General features: G+C 36.2%; 2 protein-coding genes across 6 annotated transcripts in view; one reads left to right on the top strand and one right to left on the bottom strand.

Moving 5' to 3' along the window:
* CCDC39 (coiled-coil domain containing 39) overlaps positions 1-14,387 on the top strand; it is a 68,238-nt gene extending 53,851 nt beyond the window's left edge. For both annotated transcript variants that reach the window (XM_058426473.1, XM_032174054.2), the window contains 6 exons: positions 8,144-8,303; positions 8,748-8,854; positions 11,446-11,586; positions 11,717-11,896; positions 12,051-12,136; positions 13,334-14,387. In XM_058426473.1, coding sequence (XP_058282456.1) covers positions 8,144-8,303; positions 8,748-8,854; positions 11,446-11,586; positions 11,717-11,896; positions 12,051-12,136; positions 13,334-13,490 — 831 coding nt within the window. In that variant the 3' untranslated portion in view covers positions 13,491-14,387. The remainder of the gene's footprint in view (positions 1-8,143; positions 8,304-8,747; positions 8,855-11,445; positions 11,587-11,716; positions 11,897-12,050; positions 12,137-13,333) is intronic.
* On the bottom strand, positions 8,805-26,220 carry TTC14 (tetratricopeptide repeat domain 14). Of its 4 annotated transcripts, XM_032174053.2 has the most exons (13): positions 25,931-26,185; positions 25,347-25,471; positions 25,035-25,234; positions 24,048-24,132; positions 23,754-23,883; positions 23,349-23,504; positions 22,535-22,606; positions 21,985-22,104; positions 21,754-21,876; positions 20,581-20,698; positions 19,535-19,644; positions 18,337-18,716; positions 8,805-11,029 (listed from the first exon to the last, which is right to left on the bottom strand). In XM_032174053.2, exons 1-13 carry the CDS (start codon positions 26,089-26,091, stop codon positions 10,842-10,844), a joined length of 1,968 nt encoding a protein of 655 aa, XP_032029944.1. In that variant the 5' UTR covers positions 26,092-26,185; the 3' UTR covers positions 8,805-10,841. The 4 variants fall into 4 exon arrangements, 3 of the variants coding, with proteins under 3 accessions (XP_032029944.1, XP_032029943.1, XP_058282457.1); XM_032174052.2 differs by lacking the exon at positions 8,805-11,029 and having other exon boundaries at positions 11,405-18,716; positions 25,931-26,220; XM_058426474.1 differs by lacking the exons at positions 8,805-11,029; positions 18,337-18,716 and having other exon boundaries at positions 19,530-19,627.
* Positions 26,221-26,883: the final 663 nt, after the last annotated feature.

The following is a 26,883-nucleotide window of genomic DNA, read 5'->3' as shown; positions in this document are numbered from 1 at the left end:
TACATCTGGAGTCTAGAAGTCCAAGATGAAGGTGTTGACAGGGTTGGTTTCTTCCAAAGGCTATGAAAAATAACCTGTTCTATGCCTCTCTCCTAGCTTCTGGTGGTCTGCTGACAATCTTTTTTGTAAATGCATCACCCTGAAATCTGCCTTCATCTTTACATGGTGTTCCTTCCTGTGTCTCTTCCCACAGTTTTCCCTCTGTCCAAATTTCCTATTTTAATAAGGACACCAGTTATATCAGATTAGGACCAACCTAATGACCTCAATTTAACTTGACTATATCTGCAAAGACCCTATTTCCAAATAAGGTCACCTTCTGGGGTACCACAGGTTGGAACATCAACATATCTTCTTATAAGGGACACAGCTCAACCCATGGCTCCCGTCTTTGGTCTTGTAGTAAGCTCCTGTCTTTGGCCTTTGTTCTATGGGGCATACATGGCTTTTTCATCAACTCTAGTATCTTATAATATCTAACCCTTAAAGGCCAAACTGAAAAATATAATTAGTAACTAATGAAGGACTAGTATTTTTCAAATCTCATTTCCAAGTTCCTCTTAGTCTTTATAAGGAAACAGCCTAGTTCTGACTGTAATTTAATGACACTGTCCAATTAAGTTACTTGAAAATGTTGGACGGACTTTTGATAGATATATCATCTCTGATTTAGAAGTGAATGGAATCAGAATTTTAGAACTTTAAGCTATACATGGAATTATATCAGGAATTTGCATAAAATGAACAAATTCAACTCCTTCATTTGAAAAATGAAGAAACTGACCCAGTAGTCCACAACTAAAATCTGTTTGGCTCATTCCAGCTCGTTCTCCCACTATACTATTATGTTTCAAATGAAATGGGGTTACCAATTTGAGGCTCAAAGGAATTAGATATAATTTCTACAATTTTTTTTTGCTAAACTTTTTAAAATTATGTAATACTTATCACAAAATATGTGTAACTAATGTTCTGAAGCACAATAAAACAAATGCCAGTGAAAATGTTAAGAATGGAAATATTACTAATAAAACTTATCTTTACAATTCCCCCTGCCCTGCTGCAGGCTGCTGTGAAACTGACACATAAGCAGACTGCACTCCCCACAGCTTCCTACCCACGTAAATCACCTGAGAGGAACCACAACCTCTCTGGCCATGGGCCCATAGCATTTTCACTGCTGGGAGAAACCTTGTCAATTAGAAGTTAATTTTTGTTTTTTCAATGTAAGTCTGTTTTTCAATGTAGTGGATTCTGTTTCTTGACATAGTAGATTTAGGATTTTGCCATTTTGAGAATTTAATGCTGGGCTGTGCCTTGAAACACTACTGCAGCTACCACCTGTCCAAGGTGGGAGAGGGGTGACCAAGCACTCCAGTGCACCCCTAAGACAATTCCCATGACCTTGCTACTGGCTGTTGTGAGACGGAGGTGTGAGAAGACTGCACTCCTCACAACTTCTTACCCACCTGAGCACCTCACCTGAGAAGAACCCTGCACTCTTTAGTTGCAAGGCCACAGCCAGCACCATTTGGAGAGTTTAATGCTACACCGTGCCCCACATTTGGGCCAAGTGCAGGCTGACATTGCTGCAGCTGTCTCCAATCCAAGGAGTGAAAAAAGAGACCAGGCACTCCCATGTACTCTGGTGACGATTCCTGCTGTCCCACTATAGCTGCTGTGGGACTTCCTACAGCTTCTTACCCATGCTGTTCCACCTGAGAAAGGTTGCACCCTCCCTGGTGGCAGGCCTATAGCACAGCCACCACAGCCCATACCTGAGTATTCTGCCAGTGTCCTGGGAACCACCCCACCTTTGACTGTCACAGCCAGAACCTAAAGGTACTACCAAGGGTCCTGAGGACTACTAGTCTGCTGGCCCAAATCCATCCCCCAAGTACTCAAGTATGCCATCCAGGGGCCCAGATATTTACCAACCCAGTGCATCACTGTTGGCACATGATCAGTCCTGCTAGAGTCTGAAGTTGGGGCAACTCAACCTACCAATACCACCACAGCTGACACCCACTCACATGCACTACCAACAGGCCAGAGGACCAGCATGTCCAACCCATTGCAGCTACCAGCAACACGAGTATGGACCTTCTGGGTTCCAGTGAGTTGCTTTACCACCACTACTGCCATTACCTGCATCACACCAGCTGCCCAGGGGCCTGAAAACCCACCTACATGTCGGGCCCACCATTCCCACTACCAACATCTGAGCAAGCTACCCAGAGGCCCAAGAACCAGCCTTCCTGGACCCACTAACACCAGTGACAGTATAAGCTACTCTCTGGCCTAAGAATAGATACACTCAGCCCACCACTGCCACCAATGGGGCCCAAAGACAGGCTTACTGGGCATCCTAGACCCCAGCAAAACTTCACCAAAGCTCAACTAATAACCATACCTTAAGTCACTGAGGAAATCACAGATACCACTGACCCTGTGTACTGCCTAAGAAATCATACAAAGACCACATTACCACAGGCAGCCCACATCAAAGCACCAACTACATACGTACTTCTTCAGGAGAAAATCTTCCCCTAGGAAAGCAATTTCAAAAAATTAGCAGAAGCAACTGTTACATGAGATATGCATCTATCAATGGAAGGACACAGGAACCATGAAAAAGCAAGGAAATGTGACCCATTGTATGACAACTGTTCAGCAATAGATCCCACTCAAAAAGAAATCCTTGAAATGCCAGATGAAAAATTCAAAATATTGATAGAAGCTCAATTAGATGCAAGAGAAATCTGAAAACCAATACAAAGAAATCAGAAATCAATTCAGGGTATGAGCAAAAAATTCACCAAGGAGATATCTAAAAAGAACTCAAAAATAGACTACACAAGCAAAAGAAAGAGTCAATAATAGACTAGACAAGCAACAGAGAGAATCTCAGACCTTGAAGACAGGTCTTTTAAAATAATCCAGTCAGACAAATTAAAAAAGAATGAACAAGGCCTTCAAGATGTTTGGAACTAGTAAAGTGACTGAACTTACAAATTATCAGTTATGCCTGACGGGTAAGAGAGAGAAATAAGTTTAGAAAGCCCATTTAAGGAAATAATTGATGAAAACATCTCAAGTCTAGTAAGAGAGTTAGACATCCAGACACAAGAGGCCCAGCAATCCCCAGGAAAATACATTTCAAAACAATACCTCATCATGGTGTATTGTAATCAGAATGTCTAAAGTCAAAGTGAAACTGCAAAAGTTAAAATCAGCAAGAGAAAAGCATCTAGTCACCTATAAAGGAAACCCCATCAGAATAACAGCAGACTTCTCAGCATAAATCTTACAGGACAGAAAAGAATGGGACAGAATTTTCAAAGCACTAAAAGGAAAACAAAACAAAAACAGAACAAAATAAAACAAAAAAATACCTGTCAGCCCCCAATTTTATATCCAGCAAGAATAAGCTTCATAAAGGAAGAAGAAATACCCAGCAAAGCAAACACTAAGGGAATTCTTCACCACTAGACTGGTCCTCTAAGAAATGCTCAAAAGAGTTTTAAAATGGAAACAAAATGTCAGTATTCACCATCATGAAAACACACAAAAGTATAGACTCAAAGGTCTTATAAAACAAACACACAAAAGAGGAAGAGAAAGGAATCACTGGCAACATAACAGAATTCTACCAAAACACAGATGACCACACAGAGAAAAAAAAAAGAAAACAAATAATTTATAAACCAACTAGATAAAAATTGAAAATATGACAGGAACAAAATCATACATATCAATATTAAGTTTGAATGTAAATGGATCAAATGACCCAATTAAAACATATAGATGGTGGAATGGATAAAAAATGTGATCCAACAATATGCTGCTTTTATGAAACTCACCTTATTATATACTGAAAGTAAAGGGGTGGAAAAAGACATTCCATGGAAATCAAAAGCAGGTAGGAGTAGCTTTACTTATATTAGATAAAAGAGATATTAAATCAAAACAATAAAAGAAGACAACGAAGGTTATTATATAATGATAAAGGGATTACTTCTGCAAGAGGATATAACAATCCTAAACATATATGCACAACACTGCAGCACCTAGATTCATAAAACAAGCATTACCAGACTGAAATAAAGAAACAGACAGCAAGACAATAATGGTGGGTCAACACCCCACTGACAGCACGAGGCAGATTATCAAGACAGAAAATCAACAAAGAAACATTGGACTTAAATCGGGCTTTAGACCAAATGGATGTTAGCAGACATCTACAGAACATTCTACCCAACGACTGCATATTATACCTTCTTTTCATAAGCACATGGAACATCTCCAAGACAAACCATGTATTAGGCCAGAAAACAAGTCTCAAAAAAATTAAAAAAAAAAATCTCAGACCACAGTGGAGTGAAAAACCAGGAATCAATGCTCAGAAAACTTTGGACACTTTACAGATATATGGAAATTAAACAATATGCTACTAAATGATCACTGAGTTAACAAAGAAATCAGGATGGAAATTTAAAAAAATTTTGAAATGAATGAAAATGGATACACAACATACCAAAACCTGTGGGATGGAACAAAAGGAATGCTAAGGGGGATGTTTATAGCATTAAATGCCTATATCAAAAATGTAGAAAGATCATCAATTAACAACCTAACACTGCACCTCAAGGAATTAGCAAAACAAGGAAAAAAAAAAAAACAAAGTTAGCAGAACAAAAGCAGTAACAGATCAGAGCAAAACTAAATGAAATAGAGACAAAAAAATTTACAAATGATCAAGGAAATTAAAAGTTTGTTCTCAAATGAGAAACAAAATTGATAAACTGCTAGCTAATCAAGAACAGAGATCCAAGCAAACAAAATCAGAAAACAAAAAGGAGACATTACAACTGAACTACAGAAATGTGAAAGATCATCAGGGACTATACTAACTTATAAATTAGAAAACCTAGAGGAAATGGATTCCTGGAAACAGATAAGTTTCTGGAAACATATAATACAACCTCCGCTGAACCAGGAAGAAACAAAAGTCCTTAATAAACCAATAACATAAATAGCAAGAATGAATCCATAATAATAATAATAATAATAAATCTCCAAACAATAACAAAAAAGCCCAGGATAAGATGTACTAACAGCTAAATTCTACCAAGCGCACAAAGAAGAACTAACACAAATCCTCCTGAAACTGTTCCAAAATATTGAGGAGGAGGGAATTCTCCCTAACTTATTCTATAAGGCCAGTATCACACTGATACCAAAACCAGACAAGGACACAACACAAAAAAGAAAACGATAGATCAATATTCCTGATATAAACAGACCACAGACACAAAAATCTCCAGCAAAATACTAGCAAATTGAATCCAACAGCACATCAGAAAGATAATACACCACGATGAAGGGGGTTTTATGCCAGCGATGAAAGAATGGTTTAGTATATGCAACTTAATAAATATATCACATAAACAGAATTAAAGACAAAAATCATATAATCATCTCAATAGATGCAGATAAAGCAATGTGATAAAATTCAGCATTCCTTCATGACAAAACCCTCTATAAACCAGGCACAGAAGGAACATATCTCAAAATAATAAATGCCATCTATGACAAACCCACAGCCAACATCATATCGAATGGGGGAAGAGCTGAAGGCATTTCCCCTAAGAATTAGAATAAGACAAGGATGCCCACTTTCACCACTCCTATTCAACATAGTACTGAAAGTCCTAACCACAACAATCAGGCAAGAGAAATAAAAGTATTTCAAATAGGAAAAGAGGAAGTTAAATTATCTGTGTTCACATGGTATGATCTTACATCTAGAAAGCCCTAAGAACTCCACCAAAAAAAATCTTAGATTGGATAAATGAATTCAGCAGTTTCAGGATACAAAATCAGTAGCATTTCTATACACTAATAATGATATAGCTGAGAACCAAATGAAGAAGGCAATTCCATTTATAATAGATACAAAAACAGTACCTAGAAATGTATTTAACCAAGGAGGTAAAAGATCTCTATAAGGAAAACACTGAAAGAAATTATAGATGACACAAAGGTAAAAACATTACATGCTCATGGATTGGAAGAATTAATATTGGTAAAATGACCATGGTGCCCAAAGGAATCTACAGATTCAATGCAACCCCTATCAAAATACCAATTTCATTTTTCACAGAATTAGAACAATCCTAAAATTCACATGCAACACAAAAACCCAAATAACCAAAGTAATCCTAAGCAAAAAGAACAAAGCTGGAGGGATTACATCATCTGACTTCAAATTATACCACAAGGCTATAGTAACCAAAACGTCAATGGTACTGGTATAAAATGAGACACAAAGACCAATGGAACAGAAAAGAGAACCCAGAAATAGACCCACATACAGCTAACTGATCTTGGACAAAACTGAAAAGAACATACACTGGGGAAAGTATGCTTATTACCTGTGTGACAAAAACATCTGTACACCAAACCTCCATGACACACAATTTACCCATGTAACAATCCTGTACATGTAGCCCTTCAACCTAAAAGTTGGAAGAAAAAAAAGTGGGCTAAGGACATGAATAGACATTTTTCAAAAGAAGACAAACAAATGGCCAACAAGCATATGAAAAAATGCTCATCATCACTAATCATTAGAGAAATGTAAATTAAAGCCAACAATCAGAATGGCCATTAGAAAGACAGAAAACAAGAGATGTTGGTGTGGATATGGAGAAAAATGAATGGTTATACACTGTTGGGAATGTAAATTAACACAACCTCTATGGAAAACAGAATGAAGATTTCTCAGGTAACTAAAAATAGGACTACCTTTTGATCCAGCAGTCCTACTACCTGGTATCTACACAAAAGAACAGAAATCATTAAATCAAAAAGATACCTCTGCTCCTATGTTTATTGCAGCACTATTTATAACAGCAAAGATGTGGATTCGACCGAGGTGTCCATCGATGGATGACTGGATCAAGAAAATGTGGTATATATGCACAATCAAATACTATCCAGACAGAAAAAAGAATGAAATCCTGTTTTTTACAGCAACACGATGTAACTGGAGGCCATTATCTTAAGAGAAACAACTCAGGCACAGAAAAACAAATACCATATGTTCTCACTTATATGTGGGAGCTAAATAATGCGTACACATGGAGGTAGAGTGTGGAGTGATAGACACAGAAGACTCAGAAGCATGGTGGAGGTATCAGAGGGACATGGATAATGAGAAATTACTTAATGGGTACAATGTACAGTATTCCAACGATGGGTAGTACACTAGTCACCACTACACAATATACCCATGTAACAAAATATACTTGTACTCCATAAATTTTTACAAATAAAAATAACCGGAAAAACTTTGTATTTCTAATTGACTACATTCAGGTTTAAATACATACATCTAAGAACTGAATAAATTAAAATGAAATTATTAGTGATTTTGACTAAAAATTTTCTTGCATATAGATACATACATATATGTATCTATATGCATACTATCTATGTCAGCCTTTAGGACGTTCTTTGGAATTGTTTAGGTACAGCTCTAGAGAACCTAGCCCAGTAACAGCATTACCCTGGTAGAAAGTCACTGAGTATGTCCACTCTTAGAGGAAATAATTTTGGTCTTTAGCAATTCACAGACTTCATCTTTTTCAGCCACATTTATTACAATGATCTTTTTTTAAAAAAAATTATTTTTAAAATTGTGGCAAAATACATGCCATTTTACCTCTTTTACTCCTCAATTTTGAAATAAAGTGTTCCTGAACGTCTTTCAGGCCAGAAACATTCTTCTGATTTAATATCTAGTACCAAACCTCCCTCCCTTTCTTCCCAGTAATATTTATACTTGATTAACTCTTTGGCAATTTTTGCTGGAAATTTTTATATAAGCTTTGGTTAGTTACTACATTTCCATCACGGTTTTGAATTCTGTATCGTATGTGCCATATTTTGAAGGCCTGATAATTTGGGCTTTCACTGTAAATCAAGTGCAAGAAATAAATGCTTGGTGCCGTATGTAGGCCACGAGATAAACTGTTATTGTCACAAGTCAACTATTTTCTGCCCCAAAGACGGCCATTAGGCATTTCTTCCCATAGTAAATGCTTTTATTCAACCAGTTCTATTCTGTACTTCATAGGCTGCTCAAGAAAAAGAAGAACTTCAAAGGGAAGGTGACTGTTTGGATGCCAAGATCAACAAAGCTGAAAAAGAAATCTACGCTCTAGAAAATACCCTTCAAGTGCTGAACAGCTGTAACAACAATTATAAGCAATCTTTTAAAAAAGTGACTCCATCTAGTATGTAGGAGTTAAACTTTTTTTATACATATATACAGTGACGAGTGTATAGTTAAAAGGAACACTGTGAGACATGAGGAAGAACAAAAGTATACTATGTTAGACTGGGTCAGAAAAACTAATCCCTTTTCTTTCCTTCCCCCAGGCCATTTTTTTGCTAAGTGGTTTTCTAGGGTGTTACTTCCATTATTAGTTCAGGATCTGTATGGCATATCACCTCTCTAGGGTAATTAATTCAAAAACTGAAAAAAAATGGCAGCATATTGCTGCTCTATGTTGACAAAACAAGAAATGGCTACTACATACCCATAGTGTTTGTCTACAAGTGGATATAAAAAATTTAACCTTTCATAACAAAAATATTGGTGCAATTTACATAATACTTTAAAATTGATTTCTACATAGTATGTTGAAATTTTAAACTAAAAATGTTCTACATTTCAGGTGATGAGTATGAGCTAAAAATTCAACTAGAAGAACAAAAAAGAGCTGTTGATGAAAAATACAGATACAAACAAAGACAAATCAGAGAACTTCAAGAAGACATCCAGGTAAATTCTACAGGCATTTTAGTAATCTGCCTTCAATAAAAGTCAACTATCATTACTGCTACTTCTATTCTCTTGCTCTTCCACCAAGAAGACAGTTATTTAGAATCTCTTTTAGGGAAGCAGATAGTAAGAGATAACAGTCTCATTTAAAGGAGACAAAAACAAGTGCTCAGAGTGTTAGGTAAATTAGTTAAAATCCCAGTGGTAAGCCCTGATGATTACTTGTTATTAGTTGGTAGATCATGGTTATTATGATCTACCCATTAACCCTTTAATGAACTTTAATTTCTTAAAGATCACATTAAGACTGCTCCTTAAAACAAAAAAGTTTGAAAGAAAAAATAATAATCTAGTAGAAAGTAGTTACTAAGGCAAATCACTGAAAGATAAAAGAATGTGCCTTGTCTATTCACAATAGCAAAGACTTGGAACGAACCCAAATGTCCAACAATGGTAGACTGGATTAAGAAAATGTGGCACATATACACCATGGAATACCATGCAGCCATAAAAAAGGATGAGTTCATGTCCTTTGTAGGGACATGGATGAAGCTGGAAACCATCATTCTCAGCAAACTATCGCAAGGACAAAAAACCAAACACCGCATGTTCTCACTCACAGGTGGGAATTGAACAGTGAGAACACATGGACCCAGGAAGGGGATCATCACACATTGAGGCCTGTTGTGGGGTGGGGGGAGTCGGAAGGGATAGCATTAGGAGACATATCTAATGTTAAACGACGAGTTAATGGGTGCAGCACACCAACATGGCACATGTATACATATGTAAAAAACCCGCACGTTGTGCACATGTACCCTAAAACTTAAAGTATAATTTTAAAAAAAGTGCCTTGTAAGCAGGTGCTAAACATTGATTTTACTAATAAAGCAGAAGAGATACTGTGAATCTTTGCAGATTCCATGATTTCAATTGTCATTGTTTTATTTTTTCCAAAATACCATAAAAATACTTTCCAGTTGAATTACATACAAAATTTAATCCATAAAACCATTATACAGTCATGCATTGCATAACAATGGGAATGTGTTCTGACGAATGCATCCTTGGGCAATTTTGTCACTGTGTGAACATCGTAAGAGTGTACTTACACAAACCTAGATGGTATAGCCTATTGTTCCTAGGCTATAAGCTTGTAAAGTGTGTTACTGTACTGAGTACTATAGGCAACTGTAACACAATGGTACTTGTGTATCCAAACAAATCTAAACATAGAAAAGGTACAATAAAAATATAGTATATGGATTAAAAAAATGGTACACCTGTACAGGGCACTTACCATAAATGGAGCTTGCAGGACTGGAAGCTGCTCTGGGTGAGTCAGTGAGTGGTAAGAGAATGTGAAGGCCTAATTGCTGTACACTACTGTAGACATGATAAACAATGTACACTTAGGCTACAGTAAATTCATAAAAATAACTTTATTTCTCCAATAATAAATTGACCTTAGCTTACTAGAGCTTTTTAACTGTATTTTTTTAATTTTTTTTTTTGAGATGGAGTCTCGCTCTGTCTCCCAGGCTGGAATGCAGTGGTGCAATCTCGCCTCACTGCAAGCTCCGCCTCCCGGGTTCACACCATACTCCTGCCTCAGCCTCTCCGAGTAGCTGGGACTACAGGCACCCGCCACCACGCCCGGCTAATTTTTTTGTATTTTTAGTAGAGACAGGGTTTCACCGTGGTCTCGATCTCCTGACCTCGTGATCCGCCCGCCTTGGCCTCCCAAAGTGCTGGGATTACAAGCATGAGCCACTGCGCCCGGCCGAGCTTTTTAACTTTAAACATTTTTAATTTTGTAAAATTTTTTTACTCTTTTGCGATGACACTTAGCTTAAGCACTCATTGTTCAACTGCACAAAAATATTCTTTATATCCTTATTCTCTAAGCGTTTTTCTATTTTTAATTTTTTTACTTTTTAACTTTTTTGTTAAAAACTAAGACACATACACACACACAAACCTAATCCTACCCGTGGTCAGGATCATCAATACCACTGTCTGCCACCTCCGTATCTTGTCCCACTTGAAGGTCTTCAGGGTCAGTAACATGAATGGAGCTGTCATCTATGATAACAATGCCCTCTTCTGGAATATCTCCTGAGGGACCTGCCTGAGGCTGTTTTACAGTTAACTTTTTAAATAAATAGGAGTACACTGTAAAATAATAAAAGTATGTTGTATAGTAAATACATAAATCAGTAATATCTTTTATTATCACTATCAAGTATTATGCGCTGTACATAATTGTATGTGCTAGACTTTTATATGACTGGCAATGCAGGTTTGTTTACACCAGGCATCACCACAAACTCATGAGTAATGTATTGTGCCACAACATTACAATGTCGCTAGTTAACAGGAATTTTTCAGCTCCATTATAATCTTATGGGACCACCATCATATATGCAGTCCATCATTGACTGAGACGTCATTAAGAGATACATCAACAGAAATAATGTATATTATGTACAAAAATAAATGAATTAAAATTAAATGAATACTTGATAAATGACAAGCTATAAAAGTCAATTTCTGATTCTAAAAAATACATGTTAATATTTTTTCTACAGAGCATGGAAAATACATTAGATGTTATAGAACATTTAGCAAATAATGTCAAAGAAAAGTTATCAGAGAAGCAGGCTTATTCATTTCAACTAAGTAAAGAAACGGAGGAGCAGAAGCCAAAATTAGAAAGAGTGACCAAACAGGTATTGATATCTTTTAAAAACTGAGCTGTCATATTTACATTTTTGAAGTCCCAAATCCTCCTTCATCTATTAAAAATATTAAATTCTGGTAAACAGGTTTATAGAACAATTGACTATTATTTACCAACAGTATGCAAAACTCATAAAGGAAATCCGTCTTTTGAAAGACACAAAAGATGAAACACTGGAAGAACAAGACATCAAACTTCGTGAAATGAAACAGTTTCACAAGGTTATTGACGAAATGTTAGTTGGTATCATAGAAGAAAACACTGAGATCCGTATTATTCTTCAAACATACTTTCAACAGGTAATACAGCACCTTCTATTAAATATATTTCTTAAAAACTTCATGAAAATAAAAACTTTGATGACATTCATCATGAAGTGAAAGCTAATTGAAAATATTTCTCTTCTAAAAAACAGTAAGTAGTACTAATGATTGCTATTGAATATTCCTCCAGAGTGGGTTAGAACTACCTACCGCTAGCACTAAAGGCAGTCGTCAGAGTTCTAGATCTCCTTCACATACTTCACTGCTATCAGCAAGGTAAGTGGAGGGTTAAAAAAAAAATCTGCTTAATTTTCACAGCTGTACACTAAGTGATTCCAGCCACTTCTACATCACCGCAGCTGTTAGGCCCATGCTCTCACTGCCAGTATTCTTTTCACTCTCAAGACATCTCACTAGTCAGCATCGTATAGATTAGATGCAGAAACAGCCAGCAGAACAAGAATTTCCTTCTGACTTCTGCTGGTGTCACTATTTCTAGTATAGCCCAAGTGCTCTGTGACTATGAGCTATTTCAGTAGGATAAAACAGAAATAAATTTGGGGGCTACATCTAGCCTTCGGGGGTGAACCCCCACGTTGGGGGAATTTTTAAAAAAACATATAAGGGCAGCTTAGATGTACAGACATATAGAATATGATTTTTGTGATTCAAACCACACTGGTATTTTACATAATCAGGATTTGACTTTATGAAGCTTTATTTTGCTCAAAAGGAAACCCCTTTTTTTCTTCTGCAGTTGTTATCCAGAATTCTATTACCAGATGCTTAAGCCAACATTCTTGTGCTTTGCTGACAAAAATTTATTAATAATGATCCTGATTTTAGAATTCACAATCTCCTGCATTCAGCAGCTTATTAAATTACTATTCCTTAGTCCAGGTAAAAATTTCATGAAGAGGCCCCTAAAAAACAGTTTTTCATTTAAGTATAAAAAACTGTTTCTATATAACTGAACATCCCTATACTTTCATAAAATATATATTTAAAACTTTTTTCAGAATTATATAGCTAGTTGTTTTCAAATGACCCTACCACTTTATCCATCAATATGCTTCTCTCTTTTCTTCAGCTTAAATTACAAAAGGTATCATTTTAATTATTTTTGCCAGCACCAAATCCTCTTGGCCCTCTTTCCTCTGTCTTGGAAACTTTCAATGCTTAATGATTCCAACTCTAAAAAACTGATTACAGTTCAAAGCATTTTCACCATGTAGGATCATACTTATTAAACTACTTTTCTACTGGTTTGAAACTCATCTGTGTTCATCTTTCTCTTCCTGTTTAAATTTTTTGATATCTATTGATGGTCATTTAAAAACTTATTAACACTACTAATGTGTACTTTTTTGATCTCTTTACTTACGGAATTATGGTACCTTTGGCCAATAATGAGAGGGTCTGTACTAAAATATAAACTTTGCATTAAATTTATAATCCTGGTTTTTCTTCTAGGTCATCTAGGAGTACAAGTACATCTACTTCTCAGTCTTCAATTAAAGTATTGGAGCTTAAATTCCCGGCCTCCTCTTCACTAGTAGGCAGCCCTTCTAGGCCAACTAGTGCTAGTAGTAGCTCTAGTAATGGTAAGAGCAAAAAGAGCAGCAAATAAACATTTTAATCTCTTCTGAAAAAGTCATAAACACAAAAACAAAAATATACTTTAAAATACAAAACGACCCAACACATTTTATCTAGTGGAAAGTGTAAAAACTTAGTGGTAAGTGTAAAAACTGATAGTTTTAAAAAAAAAAGGAACGTTCTCATTTTCTCTACTGTTTTCTTCATACTGAAGAAAAACATTAATAGCAGATTCTTGACAAGGCTACATGTTATACAAGCATAGGAAAAATGCTGTATTTCACTGTAATTTTGATGTTTGTAGTGTTAGAAAATAGTTTGCTTCATTATTTCACGAAACTACACTCACTTCTAATGTAACAATCTTTCAAGAAGAAATTTCTAAAGATTTACTGTACTATTAATGAGCGTATTACAATGTGAAAATCTCATTTACCCTACAAGACACCAAAATTAGGTTTTCTTTATTCAAAGTAACTATTTCTCAGTCTTTTGGGGAGAAAAATTGTTAAAGGCAGTTTCTTCTTTTGCTATAATTTTTAACCAAAAAATAGCATCAACCCCTACCACCCCCGAAAAAAAATCAGTAAGAGAAACACTGTGTATCAATTTTAAAATGCAGCTTAAATTTATAAAAATCACTTCTGACCTTGAAATAAATCAAACACATTAAATAAAGATTTGCTTTCAGATACAGCCAACCAAGTATAAAGAATTTTGAAATTTTCTTGATTTAATAAACGATTTAATGAAAGCTAGATATGACTTGATTTGCAATAGATATTTCATTTACAGTTGGAGGTAGACTGCCAAATGTAGTAGTTTTTCCAGTTAACACTTCATTATAACATGTGCCCAACACTTTGTACTCCTGGATAGAGTGTGGAATATTATAAAACTGGATTTTAAATAAATGTATTAGAATTCATGAATGTACATGTGTCTCCTTCAAACCTTGGGAAAAAATGCTCATTACAACTGTCATTATTTTAGAACTGTTGTATTTCTTTCTGAAAAGCAGTAGTGGTAGTGAATAGTTCTCCTGATTTTTTGTTTTGTTTTAGAAATAGGAAAAAGGCATAGCAAAGTCCAAAGAATAAGGTGGGCAAAAGAAAAAGCTAGGTAATAAAATTTTTGGCTAAAGTACTGCTCTAATGCATGAGATTTGTAAGACCTAAAAACTAATTAAAGTCACTTTGCTCATCAAAGTTCTTATTCTCAGCCCTGTGCTAGTTTGGCAATTACTTAAAACTTGAAGTAATATTAAACACTGTTCTATGAAGGCAGAGGTTGTATCTTACTAGCTCTGTAACCTTGGATAGTTACTTCCCTGTTTTCCTAATTTGTACTATAGACACAGAAAGTTACCTACAAGTTTATTGAATTTGATAATATAAAAAAGATGCACAGGGCTTGACACACAGAAATTGCACTACGTAACAACTTCTACTTACTGAGTTGCCACCTGGAGCTTAGCACAGTATTTGTGGAATGGTTTGGTTCTTAGGCCAGCATACAAATCTACATTTAATCCTTAAATAACAGTTCTAACTTCAGTGTAGTAATGATAAATGGTGCAACAGGGGATCAACCTATCTCTAAATCTGGACACTTATCCTCATATCCAAAAGTCGTGCTTCATCTGCTTATGGAGACCAAGATATGGCAATATATGATCTTGAGAAAAATTACTGAAGATGTCGCTATTCTTGACAATATAAATCCCCAATAATTTTTGCTGTAACCAGCTTCCTTAGAAATTGGTTTGTATACTCTGCTTAATATGGCATAAACTGCAATTACTTTTGCACCTACCTAATAAATTCAAGCAGCCTACAGGATAAGGTACTATTCTTACATTGAATGGTGTGTAATAGCCATTCTGACTGATGAGAGAGATCTCATTTGGTTTTAATTTGCATTTCTCTAATTAGTGATGTTGAGTATTATTATTTCATACGCTTCTTGGCCATTTTCATGTCTTCTTTTGAAAAATACCTATTCATGTTTTCTGCTCACTTTTGGATAGGGTGATTTGGTTTGTTGAATTCCTTGTAAATTCTGGATGAATCCTGTCTGATGCATAGTTTGCACATTTTGTCCCATTCTGCAGGTTGTCTGTTCACTGTGTAGCTTTGCAGCTTACTTAAGTCCCATTTTGTTTTTGTTGTGTTTAAGACACCAGTCTGGCTGTCACCCAAGTTGGAGTGCAGTGGCACAATCAGAGCTCACTGCAGCCTCAAACTCCTGGACTCAAGCGATCCTCCTGCATAGCTGGGACTATAGGCATGCACCACCACACTCAACTTATTTGGATGGAGTCATGCTGCGTTGCCCAAGCCAGTCTCAAACTTCTAGCCTCAAGCAATCCTCCTCCCTCAGCCTCAAGTGCTGGGATTACAGGCATGAGTGACTGTACTCAGCCCCTCTTGCTTGCACTTTTGAGGTCTGAATCATGAATGTGCCTACACCAATGTTGGTAGGCTGGCAGGGGGGTGAGGGATGAGAAATTATGAAATGGGTACAATGTACATCATTTGGGTGATGGTTACACTAGAAGCCCAGACTTCACCACTACATGATAGATCCATGTAACAAAAATGCATGTGTACCCCTTAAATTTATATGAATTAAGGAAAAAGATTTTTTTAAATGTTGTGTTTAAAATTTTAAGCTGAACTAGGGATTCCAAAAGGTCAAAGGCTATGCCAAGAGGTAGTTTTCACTCTTTATAAACACGACTATGTAGGAGACTATGTAAAGATGATACTGGAGCTATTAATACATAGAATTAAGAACTCTTTTTAAGATGAATTTCTTAAAGAAGCTTCTTCTTGGTGCAAAGACTAATGCTTTGAGTGACTAGCCGATTTCTACCACCATTATCTATTGCTCTTGACCAAGGTTTCTTTTCACTGTTCCATTTGCAAAAGAAATTTCAGATTTTTCACTAGGCTCTCATTACTGCAGTTTGATAGACACAAATAATACACACCCAGTACTTAAGGCCTGGACATTTTACTGTTGGCAAGAACTGCAAGACAGATCAAGGAGTAAGTCTCTTCTTCCTCTATTATTCTCCCTCACTTAGACCTCTGTAGATACCCAGCTACCCACCCACTTATCTAGTGTCATTGTGTGTGATAGTATCTAAAGCCTATTGTAATTTACAACTTCAAGAATCTTAAACTGCAAACTCTAATGACATCATAAACCCAGTACCTATGACTCCTACCTCTATCTCCCAAAGAATATACCACACTATTTTCAGCAATTTGGGGAGGATCTCTATAATCCAAGTCTCTTTGTTCTTCAGCTCTAGCTGCTGGAATTTATTGAGTAAAACCAGGCTCTAGTTGGTCTAGTTATTTATTCAGACTCTGAGAAAGGGGTCATCAGAGAAGCATCAAGGCACAGGAGGTGGTAAGAAGAAATGCAGGTCAGATTTAAAAACATGCCTAGTGCCTTCTGGACTGAACATCTGCAACACTAGGAGAGTTTCCCAATTTTCTTTCCCTAAAGAAAAGCCAGATTTACAATGTGCTTCTCTGCTACTGCTATGTTTTTGCTAAAAGGATTTTTTTCTTTTCTGATTTACCCTTGCCTGGAATACAGGCCCTAAGGGCCTTGCAAATATTTAAAGTTAAAAAGCTTTTTATGGCTATGCTAGCAATGAGGTAAAAAATAGTAACAGAGAAATAAGCAAAATGGGCTCCTACTCAACTTTTATGATCGTATTCCTAAGGCACTTATGCTGGGTGGAAGCCAATGACTGTTCACAAACCACTTTTAATCAAATTGGGCTTTAGAGGAAAATTAAGACATATAATGTACCATTTAAAAATTAAAAAAAAAATTGGGCAAAAAATGTAATATTTAAACTGATAGTGTTCAAGAAACATTCGAACATATAATCTTTCAAAAGCTGACGATTTTTAATTTAACAGAAAAGAAAATGAAATCAATTTTTATAAAAATGATCCAAGTGTTCAATGCACAAACTTTTCTATCAAACAGCAGAATAAGATGCACCCAGGAATTCTCATATACCGCAATAGAATGAAGAAACAGTACTTTCAGAGAATTATCTTTAGGTGAAGAAATTCAAACTGTCAAGAGTAATATACTGTACATAAACATATAAAGTCTAAAAACCAAGCTGTGACAAGGGACCTACAACTGAAACAAAATTTGAGAAAAGCTTAAAAGCATTTGTTTCCTGTAAACTCTACAAATAACTTTAGGAGCAGAGATTTCTGCACTGAACTGTTATGACTAATACAACCAAAAACTTCACTTAATGGCATTTTGTGTAATGGTGCCAATATCCTTGGTGTATTAAGTTTTTGACTTATTTCCTTTTTCTTTTTCAAATTCAGCTATCTGATTAAATATATTCAGTAAATTCTGAGGTAAATTTTTTTTAACACTGCTTTCTGAGTGTTCTTTGCTACTCAGTGCATCTTCTTCTGGAACCTCTGTTTTGATATCCTCCCCATAATTGTCCTCTCTTTCATATTCTCCTTGATTTGTATTTAAACGGTATCTTTGCTCATGTCTACTGAAATCACGTGATCCAGAGTGAGCATATTTTTTGTATTTCTCAACTGACTTCCAAGAGTAGTCTGAGCTTGCTGGTGAGGTAGAATGCCTCACAGAACCTGGTTCCCACCTTCTATAGTACTCTTTTCTTCCCTCTATATCCTTTTCAAATCTCCTATAACCATAAATCTTGTCCTCTGAATTCCTACAGAAGGAATCTGAGGAATTTCTTCTACTGGAAAAATGTCTTTCTGATTTATATGGCTTTTCTGTTTTGCTACTACCTGCTTGGGTTTTACAGCTATTATAAAAATCTCTTGGATCTTCAGACCTACCTCCAAAATCATCCGGTATTTCAAGTGAAGATGAAGAGAGAGGGCATCTATCTTTCTCTTTTATCTGTGTCTTTTCATACTGTAACCTATCCTGCTTCCCCAGTAGTTTCTCCACTTCTTGTTTATGGTTAAGAAAAGATGCTGAAGTATTAGCTGGAACTGGGTAGCACTCTTCTTTCCTATTCTCATCTATCTGATTTGAGGATGCCCTAGATGAATGCCTTCTGGAACTGCGAGAAGACTCTGAACGGTTCCTCTTATGTTTCTTATGCCTTTTGTGACCAGAAGAGGAAGAGGATGACGATGAAGACACTGATTCATCAGCAGAAGAAACACTTGAAGAAGAAGAAGAAGTTGATTTTCTTCTTTTCTTCTTTAGCCTAAAAAAAACAGGTCATTTGTCATATATGTACAAAAATGTTTCTAAATTATTCATAAAGATGTGGGCCCTATTTCTTTCCTTTAAAGATTTTATAAAAGCTGTGGTTCAGATAAATGATACAATAATCTCAGCTACTACAAGATCTAATTTTACTACTAAGCACGTTTGGGGGAAAAATGCTTGTAGACAGGTATCACTGTAAGCAAATCCATCATTTCTGAAAGACAGACTTTTTTCAACACTGCCTTAAAAACTTCAGACTACCGAACACACAAAGGAGAACTCAACTTTTTTATTTGGCTACCTCTAGTTCATGGTTTCTTCACCTGATTACTGGTATTTTCAGCCAAATAATTCTTTGTTGGGGGTGGGGGTGGGGATGGGAGCCGACCTGTGCGTTACAGAATGTTTAAGAGCATCCCTGACCATTATACACTAGATGCAGTAGCACCCTATCAGTTATGGCAATCAAAAATGTCTCCAGAACTTGTCAAATGTCCCCGGGTGAATAAATCCACCCTTAGTTGAGAACCACCGCTCTAGTTCTAAAACATTTCTTCCTAAAATATAATTAAAGTAACTTATTCTATATTTTAATTCTAAGATACTTTTTTTTTGTAGAATTCTAGCCTTAAATTCCACTTCATCTCTTTAATAAGAAAATACATGGAACACATATTTGCTAAAGATTCTTAACAGTCATTGATTACCACTTGAAATACTTTCATATTTTTATTTACTTTACCTTCAGTATGGCACTTTGGGTTCAATTCAGTAGTTGCCTTAAGTTTAAAAATACTGAATATTATAGTTTACCTCTTCTCTTCTTTTAAGAGCTTACGCAACTTTTCTGCACTTGTTTCTATTTTCTTTGTTTTCTGCTTTTCTTCCTTTTCAGCTTGTTTTTCTCTTAATTCCAAAGATTTCTTTTAGAACCCAGATATCGAAAAAAACCACACGTTAAAAATAGCAGAATATATAAAACGCAGTATTCAAAAGACCACCCCCAACGAGAAACCCAATTTAGTAAAACCAAATCACCATAGAGCCAGCATTAAACAGCATTTTTTTAACATAAAAAAATTAGTCATACAGATGTTTGGCATTAGTCATTGAAATGGCCAGAACAGCATTGAGGACCATATTGCAGTTGGTATCCCATAAAAAAAGGGGAAGCCATTGCAGTGGTACCCATGACCCAGAGTGCAAGAAAGGTTAAAAAAAAAAAAAAAAGTACATAAAAATTATTTTTAAAGATTGAAAAATTTAAACAGGACACATTTTACAAATAAAATTCAAATAAAGACATTCCATTAAGGTGAAGTGAAGGAGGAATCACCATGTTCAAATACAAACCATTTAAAAAAATAGCACAGCCCAGTTGGATGCATGATTACATAGGAAATCATTTTCCAGTTTGTGGATGGGGATGAGCAGCACCAGATGTCACAGACACAGCAGCAACGGTCCAATTCAGAAGAAAATGCATGAGAAAACATCATCATCAGTATTACAGGAAAAGACAATTTAAAATATGTCTCAAAAAGGTTTTTATAATTAGCTCAATTATAGTAGCAACAATAATTTAAAAACCACCAGGTAAGTTCCCTACAAGGACATTTCTAAAAACAACATACCAACTTTAGGTAATAGTTTTCTCATAGCTATTTTTACTTTCGATTATGGACAAAAACAGAGGCACTATGAAGCAATGTCAAACCCAATTAGGAAAAAGTATACCTAAAAAGAAACTTTTCATAATGCCTTACTTAAGTAATCTAGAATAGTTTTCCTTAGGAAAAAATTAAGTTTGAGCATTATTTCAAATATCACTAAATTTCTAAGAGGAAATAAGGAATCACCTGCATATATTTATGAAGTTTCTGCAAAGCATCCTCTGCATCTTTAAAAGTCTCATCCAAAGCCAAAGCTTTCTTATAGTAACTTTCAGCATTTAAAAACTTTTCTTCTTCTTCTAACCTAAATTTGAAAGAAAGATTTAGCTTTTTTGTAAAAACAACAAAACTATCCAAATATGCATACAGGTCAAAGGCTTATATCAGAGAGCTTATTAGGGAAAAGCCACATTTAGTAAATTATTTTCCAAGATAAAATACCAAAAAATATGCTTTTTACTGTAATTTATTTCATAGACCACATAAACAGAAATCCATTACTAGTAACTAAAGGTGTATGTCCAATATTGGCACATTTTTGCAGTAATACACGAAAACCCATGATAAATAGGTGTCTACAAATTTAGTATGATCTTGAACTTTAGCACAGAATTATACCAGCAGGTTTTTTTCCCTAGTAGTTTATGAAAAATTATCTACAGAAAATTTTGGAAATCTTTGGAAATACCAACATACACATATATCACAATGAGCCTGTAAATAGCATAATCATTAGATGAAGCTCACAAGTCTGGGTTGTGAAACACCAGAATGAGAAAGTTTGGACATAGAGCAGTCAAAAGACATTGCAAAGTGCTTTGGGTTCTTAGAAGGAAAAAGAAATTACTATAAAACAAATACAATGAGATCACTTTTGTGTCAGTAGACCGGATATGGGAAACAAAGGACAAGTCAAAGATGAACGGTATCTCTGGCTTACGTAACTACAGGGTATTGCTATTCACTCAGCTTAAAGACATCAATACAAGGCTATAAGACAACCACATATAAGTAGGTACTAGTTATCCACCTAGTAAGAATGTAAAAAGCTGCTCCAATCATTAAATAGAAGTTCCTATGAATTATAAATGAATATTTCAAAATTTAATTAACTTGGAATTTGTGATCACAAACAGGAATGACTATACAAATAATATAGTCATTAAACCAAAAACTTTTGAGTATATAATCCAGGAAATGAGTATTTGCCTAATCTCTTGTACTTTTCCATTTATTTATTGAAACCAAGAGTGTTCTAAATTAAGTGCTTAAGAAACTATTTCCTTATGTTAAGTTCAAAATTTTTTAGTGGTTGGTTGAACAGTAGACCTCCACTATTAAACAAAATCTGATACTTACTGTCCTCCTCTCTCTACAAGTGTCTGGCAGAGGTATTTTCTTGCATTTCTGTGAGTTGGACAGTTTTCTAATGCAAGCTCAAAATCTTCTATTGCTTTGTTCAAACTTCCTTTTGTCGCGTATCTAGAGACATGAAACAAAGTTAGAGGGCTGTATCTCACAAGCTCTTCATAAATCTTGTTCGCATTTACCTGGTAAACATTCCTTAAAATCCATGTATGATTCACTTACAATGCTCCACGAGCTACCAAAGCTTCCACGTTTTGTTTGTCTATTTCCAAAGCTTTATTGTATTCATTCATAGCATCCACATGGCGTCCAACTTTAAAATAGTCAACTCCGATCTTCACACTAAAAAAGACATTTGTAAAGCATCACAAACACTTCAAGCAATATCTAAATAAAATGTTAGTGTGAATAAGTTTTAAAAGCAAATGTCATCAAACTTGGCAAATAATTAGTTTTCAGAATACTCACAATATACCTAAGGAACATTCTTCTGCCTTTGGACATTTTCACAACAAATATTGGTGAAACCCTGATATCAACATACTAATTCCTTTTGAGAAAAGTGAAATGCTGAATAAAACTTATCTGTTAAGTGTAAAATCTGTTAAGTGTAAAATGTAAGACTACTTACATCTGTAAAAGAAAAGCTCATGTCAAAAAGGTATCACTTTAATGCATCTCAAATTTGTCTTACTGATGATATAAGCATGCTTGCCTTGTCCTAAGCTTTTAGACTAGATACAATGCAATTGCTGAAAGACAGTCTTCATACCATTTTAAAGCCCAAGACGCAGATTGTTTTTTTCTCAATGCAGAAGCAAAATCATCTTCAGAGAAATTTTTGCTATTAAAGAAAATAAAAAAAAGTTAAACCACAAATATTTTTTAAGTAACTATACTTAATTCTACTTGACAGGCATTTAACAGTGAAAGTATGAATCCCAAGCAAGAAATCTGCATTCTATTTATATACCAAAATCTTTGAACTTTCGAAATGATTATTATTGTTAAACAGTACTTTTCTTGGCCAGGGGCAGTGGCTCACGCCTGTAATCCCAGCACTTTGGGAGGCCGAGGCGGGCGGATCACGAGGTCAGGAGATTGAGACCATCCTGGCTAACACAGTGAAACCCCGTCTCTACTAAAAAAAAAAAAAATTAGCCGGGCGTGGTGGCGGGCACCTGTAGTCCCAGCTACTTGGGAGGCTGAGACAGGAGAATGGCATGAACCCAGGAGGCGGAACTTGCAGTGAGCTGGGATCGCGCCACTGCACTCCAACCTGGGTGACAGAGTGAGACTCCATCTCAGAAAACAAAAACAAAAAAACCCAGTATTTTTCTTTAGCATACACACAAAATTCTTATAAAAAGTTTCTGCATCCTTCTCTACTTGGTTACATGGTACACATCTTAATCACTGATAAGACAGTCCAGTCCAGAAGATGGGATCATGTGGTTCATTCAACCTTTGGCATATGCCTGCTACTAGGTGGCTTAGGATGGTCCAATACGTCCTTCAGCTAAAAGCAGCTTCTGAGCTTACCACCACTCCCCTCACCATCTAAGAGTAATACTGATGTACTATACCTTTGTAGGCCTCTCATTAAAGATGGCGGATTAGATTCATCTATTCCTAATTTTTCTAGAACGAATTCAACTACTCCTGGATTAACAAATCCCAAGGAACTCTGCATGATATTTTCATAGGACTCCAAAGAATTACTATTTAGTTCAACACTTCTCCTTAAAAAAAGAAAATACAAACACAAAAATTGTAAAATGACTAATTTGACATTCCATTTCTAGTAAAGAAATAATATCATTTGAGGTTTAAATACTAATTCCATTTTTTGCATAAGATGGTGTGGCAATATTATGATATGGTTTCCTTTTACCAAGTCTGAAGTAATTTAACTGTTATAAAAATGTGGTATTCCTCAATCCAAGAGACTTTTGTAATGAACTGTTGTTGAAATAATATGGATAAATTACCTGTAGTATAAAGGAAGCTCTTCAGAGCTAATTACACCTAATTTAATACCAGATAGGTGTGGTGGAAGAGAAGAGCTATACAGAGATACCGCTAGCTTTTCATGGTATCTGTCAATATCCTTGATTCCAGCTTAAGGAAAAAAAAAAAGAGAACTAAGCTGATTAGTAAGAAAACGTAAACTAACATAAAAAATATAAACTTTCCCAAACACTACCCTCTTAGACTGTATTTTTTTAATAAAAACAAAAATTTAACAATCATTACTTTTTTGTTAGTATGATGAAACTAATCACCTCGAATGATGTCACCAGTTTGGTAATATGATAAAGGATCCCCATGGTTACTGTGAGAAGGCACATCTCTTAAGGGACAAAGAGCCTGTAATGAGAATTATTTTAAAACATCAGACATTTCAAGCTTTGATAAGAACAGTGTCTTCTTTTATCTTAGTTGTTCGATATGAAACAGCTAGTAGTTGAAAAACCTAAAGTAAAAATTTAAATAGGGATTTAGTTAAAAGTAATTTCCGTGTCCAAACAGTAAAATATGTTTGCTGGTTCAGTTAAAAAACTAAAATCTCATGAAACTTTCCATTAGTTTAGGAACCAAATATGATGGCTTATGACAGCATACAACATGCATCAAAAACAAACTAAAATTTGTCTAAAAGGTGTCAAGGATTCCAGTGAAAATGAAATGAGAATTCTCCAAAGTTTTTGTTTGTTCTCCAATCTGTAATACCTTCTGCTTTTCTTCCTTTTTATCTGCCTGGATAGATGGCAAATACCCAATCTTTTATCTTGACACATTAGTTTAAATTCAGGACTATCCATCTTGGGCAAAATATCTTAATATAATGTACAAACCACTTACATTTAATTATTGTAAATATATAAATGAAACTTCTCTCCAAATTATCCACATGAAAATATACAATGCCAAATATTAACTAATTAAGAATACATATTTCAACTACAAGAAATAAGTCTGAATATCAATCACCCTCACCACGTCCACTGATACCTCTTTGAGCATTTAAAAAAAGACAGTGCCTGCCAACCACAGTTTAAATTTAAAAAATCCCAAAAACCAGAAATGGAGGGAGAAACTGGGTAAATAACTTTCACTGATTTTTTTAAACTATTTTTCTCCAATTAACATTTAATTTCCAAAAGTATCTTGGCAGGTATACTTGAACACAACTGCATGCAAACATATAATTCTTGCATTGAGATGAGTTAACAAAAACAGAAGCAATCCAAGTAACAAAAATAACTTACTGTGATTTCTAAGTGGGTTATATCTCTCATGATACCACTTCCTAAACAGATCAACACCATGAAAAAACCAAATTCCCGAATAGAACTAATTCTTCCAATCACTATATCACCACGCTCAATATCTCGGAAAAACAGCTCTCTCCGATCCACACTAGGTATCTCCATGAATTGCTCTAAAGGTGGCATGACTGCATAATGATCTAAAAAAAAAAAAAAAAATTAACAAAATCACTAACGATAGTTTTGAGTTCCGTTTCACCTAAGTACTGTTAAACCGAACCGCAATCTTAAATGTTTTAAGGCCAAACTTACCTTCACTGTCTTCATTAATTTCAGAAGTTGCAGGTGCATCTGATTTCCAGGAAAGTGCAAAAAGCAGATCCGCTTTTTTGGAGATGAATTTCTGTATCTCGATGTTGTCAACTCTCTTCTCTTTTCTTAAAAAGAAAAACATATATATGAAAATTGGGTTATCTGCAAAGCCTCTTTACTTCTAACCTTCTGCTTATGGCTTTCATCGCCCATTCCGCTCCATCCTAAGCTCCAGACCATACAACCTCAGAAAAAGTTTTAACTAGGCATTCCCTCATTAACCAACCTGGAGGTGGAGAGCGGGGAAACTTAAAAAGCGACGCCTCCAACTCAGATAGGAAAGCTCAAGGGATTTCAGCTAAGGAATCTGCGCCTCTACCAGGCAGCGCCAGACAAAAAGTTCAGCCCGCATCCCGCACTGCACACCCCAGGAGCGCCCCCCGTCCACCCAGCCCAAGACACCAGCGCGCGATCCTCCTGTGCTCACGGCTCCACTTCCTCTAGACGCAAACCCGGGGCTGCGGTAGTGGCTGCCAGAGCTGCGTCCCCTCTCCCGTGGCGCAGTGGCACCAACGTCTCATTACCTGCCCTGCAACGGCTGCTGGGGCGGCGGGCCCCGGGCTGGCTCGGCGGCCGACCCCAGGAGGCTCCGGAAGTGTGGATTGTCCTGCTGTTCGCTCCGAAGCAGAGAGAGCAAAGACGACCCGTGGCAATTTAGCGACTGCCGCAGAAGGTCCCGGTCCATGGCTAGAGACTGCAGGGCCCGGAGGCCGATGGGCTGATAGTCCCCGGTTCCGTATCCGCTATTTGAACCGGGTGGTACGGGAAGCAGAAGAAGCCTTCTGGAGGCTGCCGGAAGTACACAGACAGCACAACCAGTTACACCCGGAAGTGTTCTGGAGCCGCCCCCACGGCGGCGCGGCGGAGCTCAGCCTCGGTCTCGCGAAACCAAGCGAGACTACGGAAGGCCGAAGGATTGGGCTCAGCATTGCTTGGGCTAAAGGCTGACTAGGGCTTCCAGGAAGTGATGTACGTGAGAAGTTTGCTTTTTAAAATGTACGTGGGATCGTTATTACGTCGAAATAGCTCGAGCTGTAATCTAGGATAAATAATAATTCCTTTTCGTATTCATCAAGGTGCTTCTAAGTGCCAGTGCCAGGGTAAGAACCCTATACGAGTCTCCAAGCTTCTTCCCTCGAAGTACTCTCTGCATAAATCAATACCTATGTCTCTGGCGTAACCCCATTCAACCGGCTGCCCCCGGGAAGGTTTCCAGGTGGTTTAAAGGGCAGAAGAAAGGAAGGACACGGATATTTGTTAAGCACCTGTAGTGGTGTTCTCCATCCATACCCCATTTACTGTTAATGATTGTGAATTCTAAAACCAGGATGGCTTTAATGTCTCCACATGTGCATATGCCATTCAAGTTTTACAATAACTAATGAACACATGCATCTCTTATTTAGTTTATCTCAATGGTTGCTCAAAATTTAGTGTCTGTGAGACTTACTGTATGGTGATGTGTACGCAAAAGTCA

The sequence above is a fragment of the Hylobates moloch genome, unplaced genomic scaffold (genome assembly GCF_009828535.3).
Source record: "Hylobates moloch isolate HMO894 unplaced genomic scaffold, HMol_V3 SCAFFOLD_13, whole genome shotgun sequence".
In the NCBI taxonomy this organism is placed as follows: Eukaryota; Metazoa; Chordata; class Mammalia; order Primates; family Hylobatidae; genus Hylobates; species Hylobates moloch.
This window is presented reverse-complemented; position numbering and strand designations above follow the sequence as displayed.

What these genes read in the sequence shown, in the direction of transcription:
- TTC14 (XM_032174052.2), bottom strand. Translation starts at nt 26,091, where the DNA reads ATGGACCGGGACCTTCTGCGGCAGTCGCTAAATTGCCACGGGTCGTCT. An exon ending in TAACCCACTTAGAAATCACA is followed by an intron (nt 24,133 to 25,034) that starts GTAAGTTATTTT and finishes TTCTCATTACAG; the next exon opens with GCTCTTTGTCCCTTAAGAGA. An exon ending in TTAATGAGAGGCCTACAAAG is followed by an intron (nt 22,607 to 23,348) that starts GTATAGTACATC and finishes TTTCTTTAATAG; the next exon opens with CAAAAATTTCTCTGAAGATG.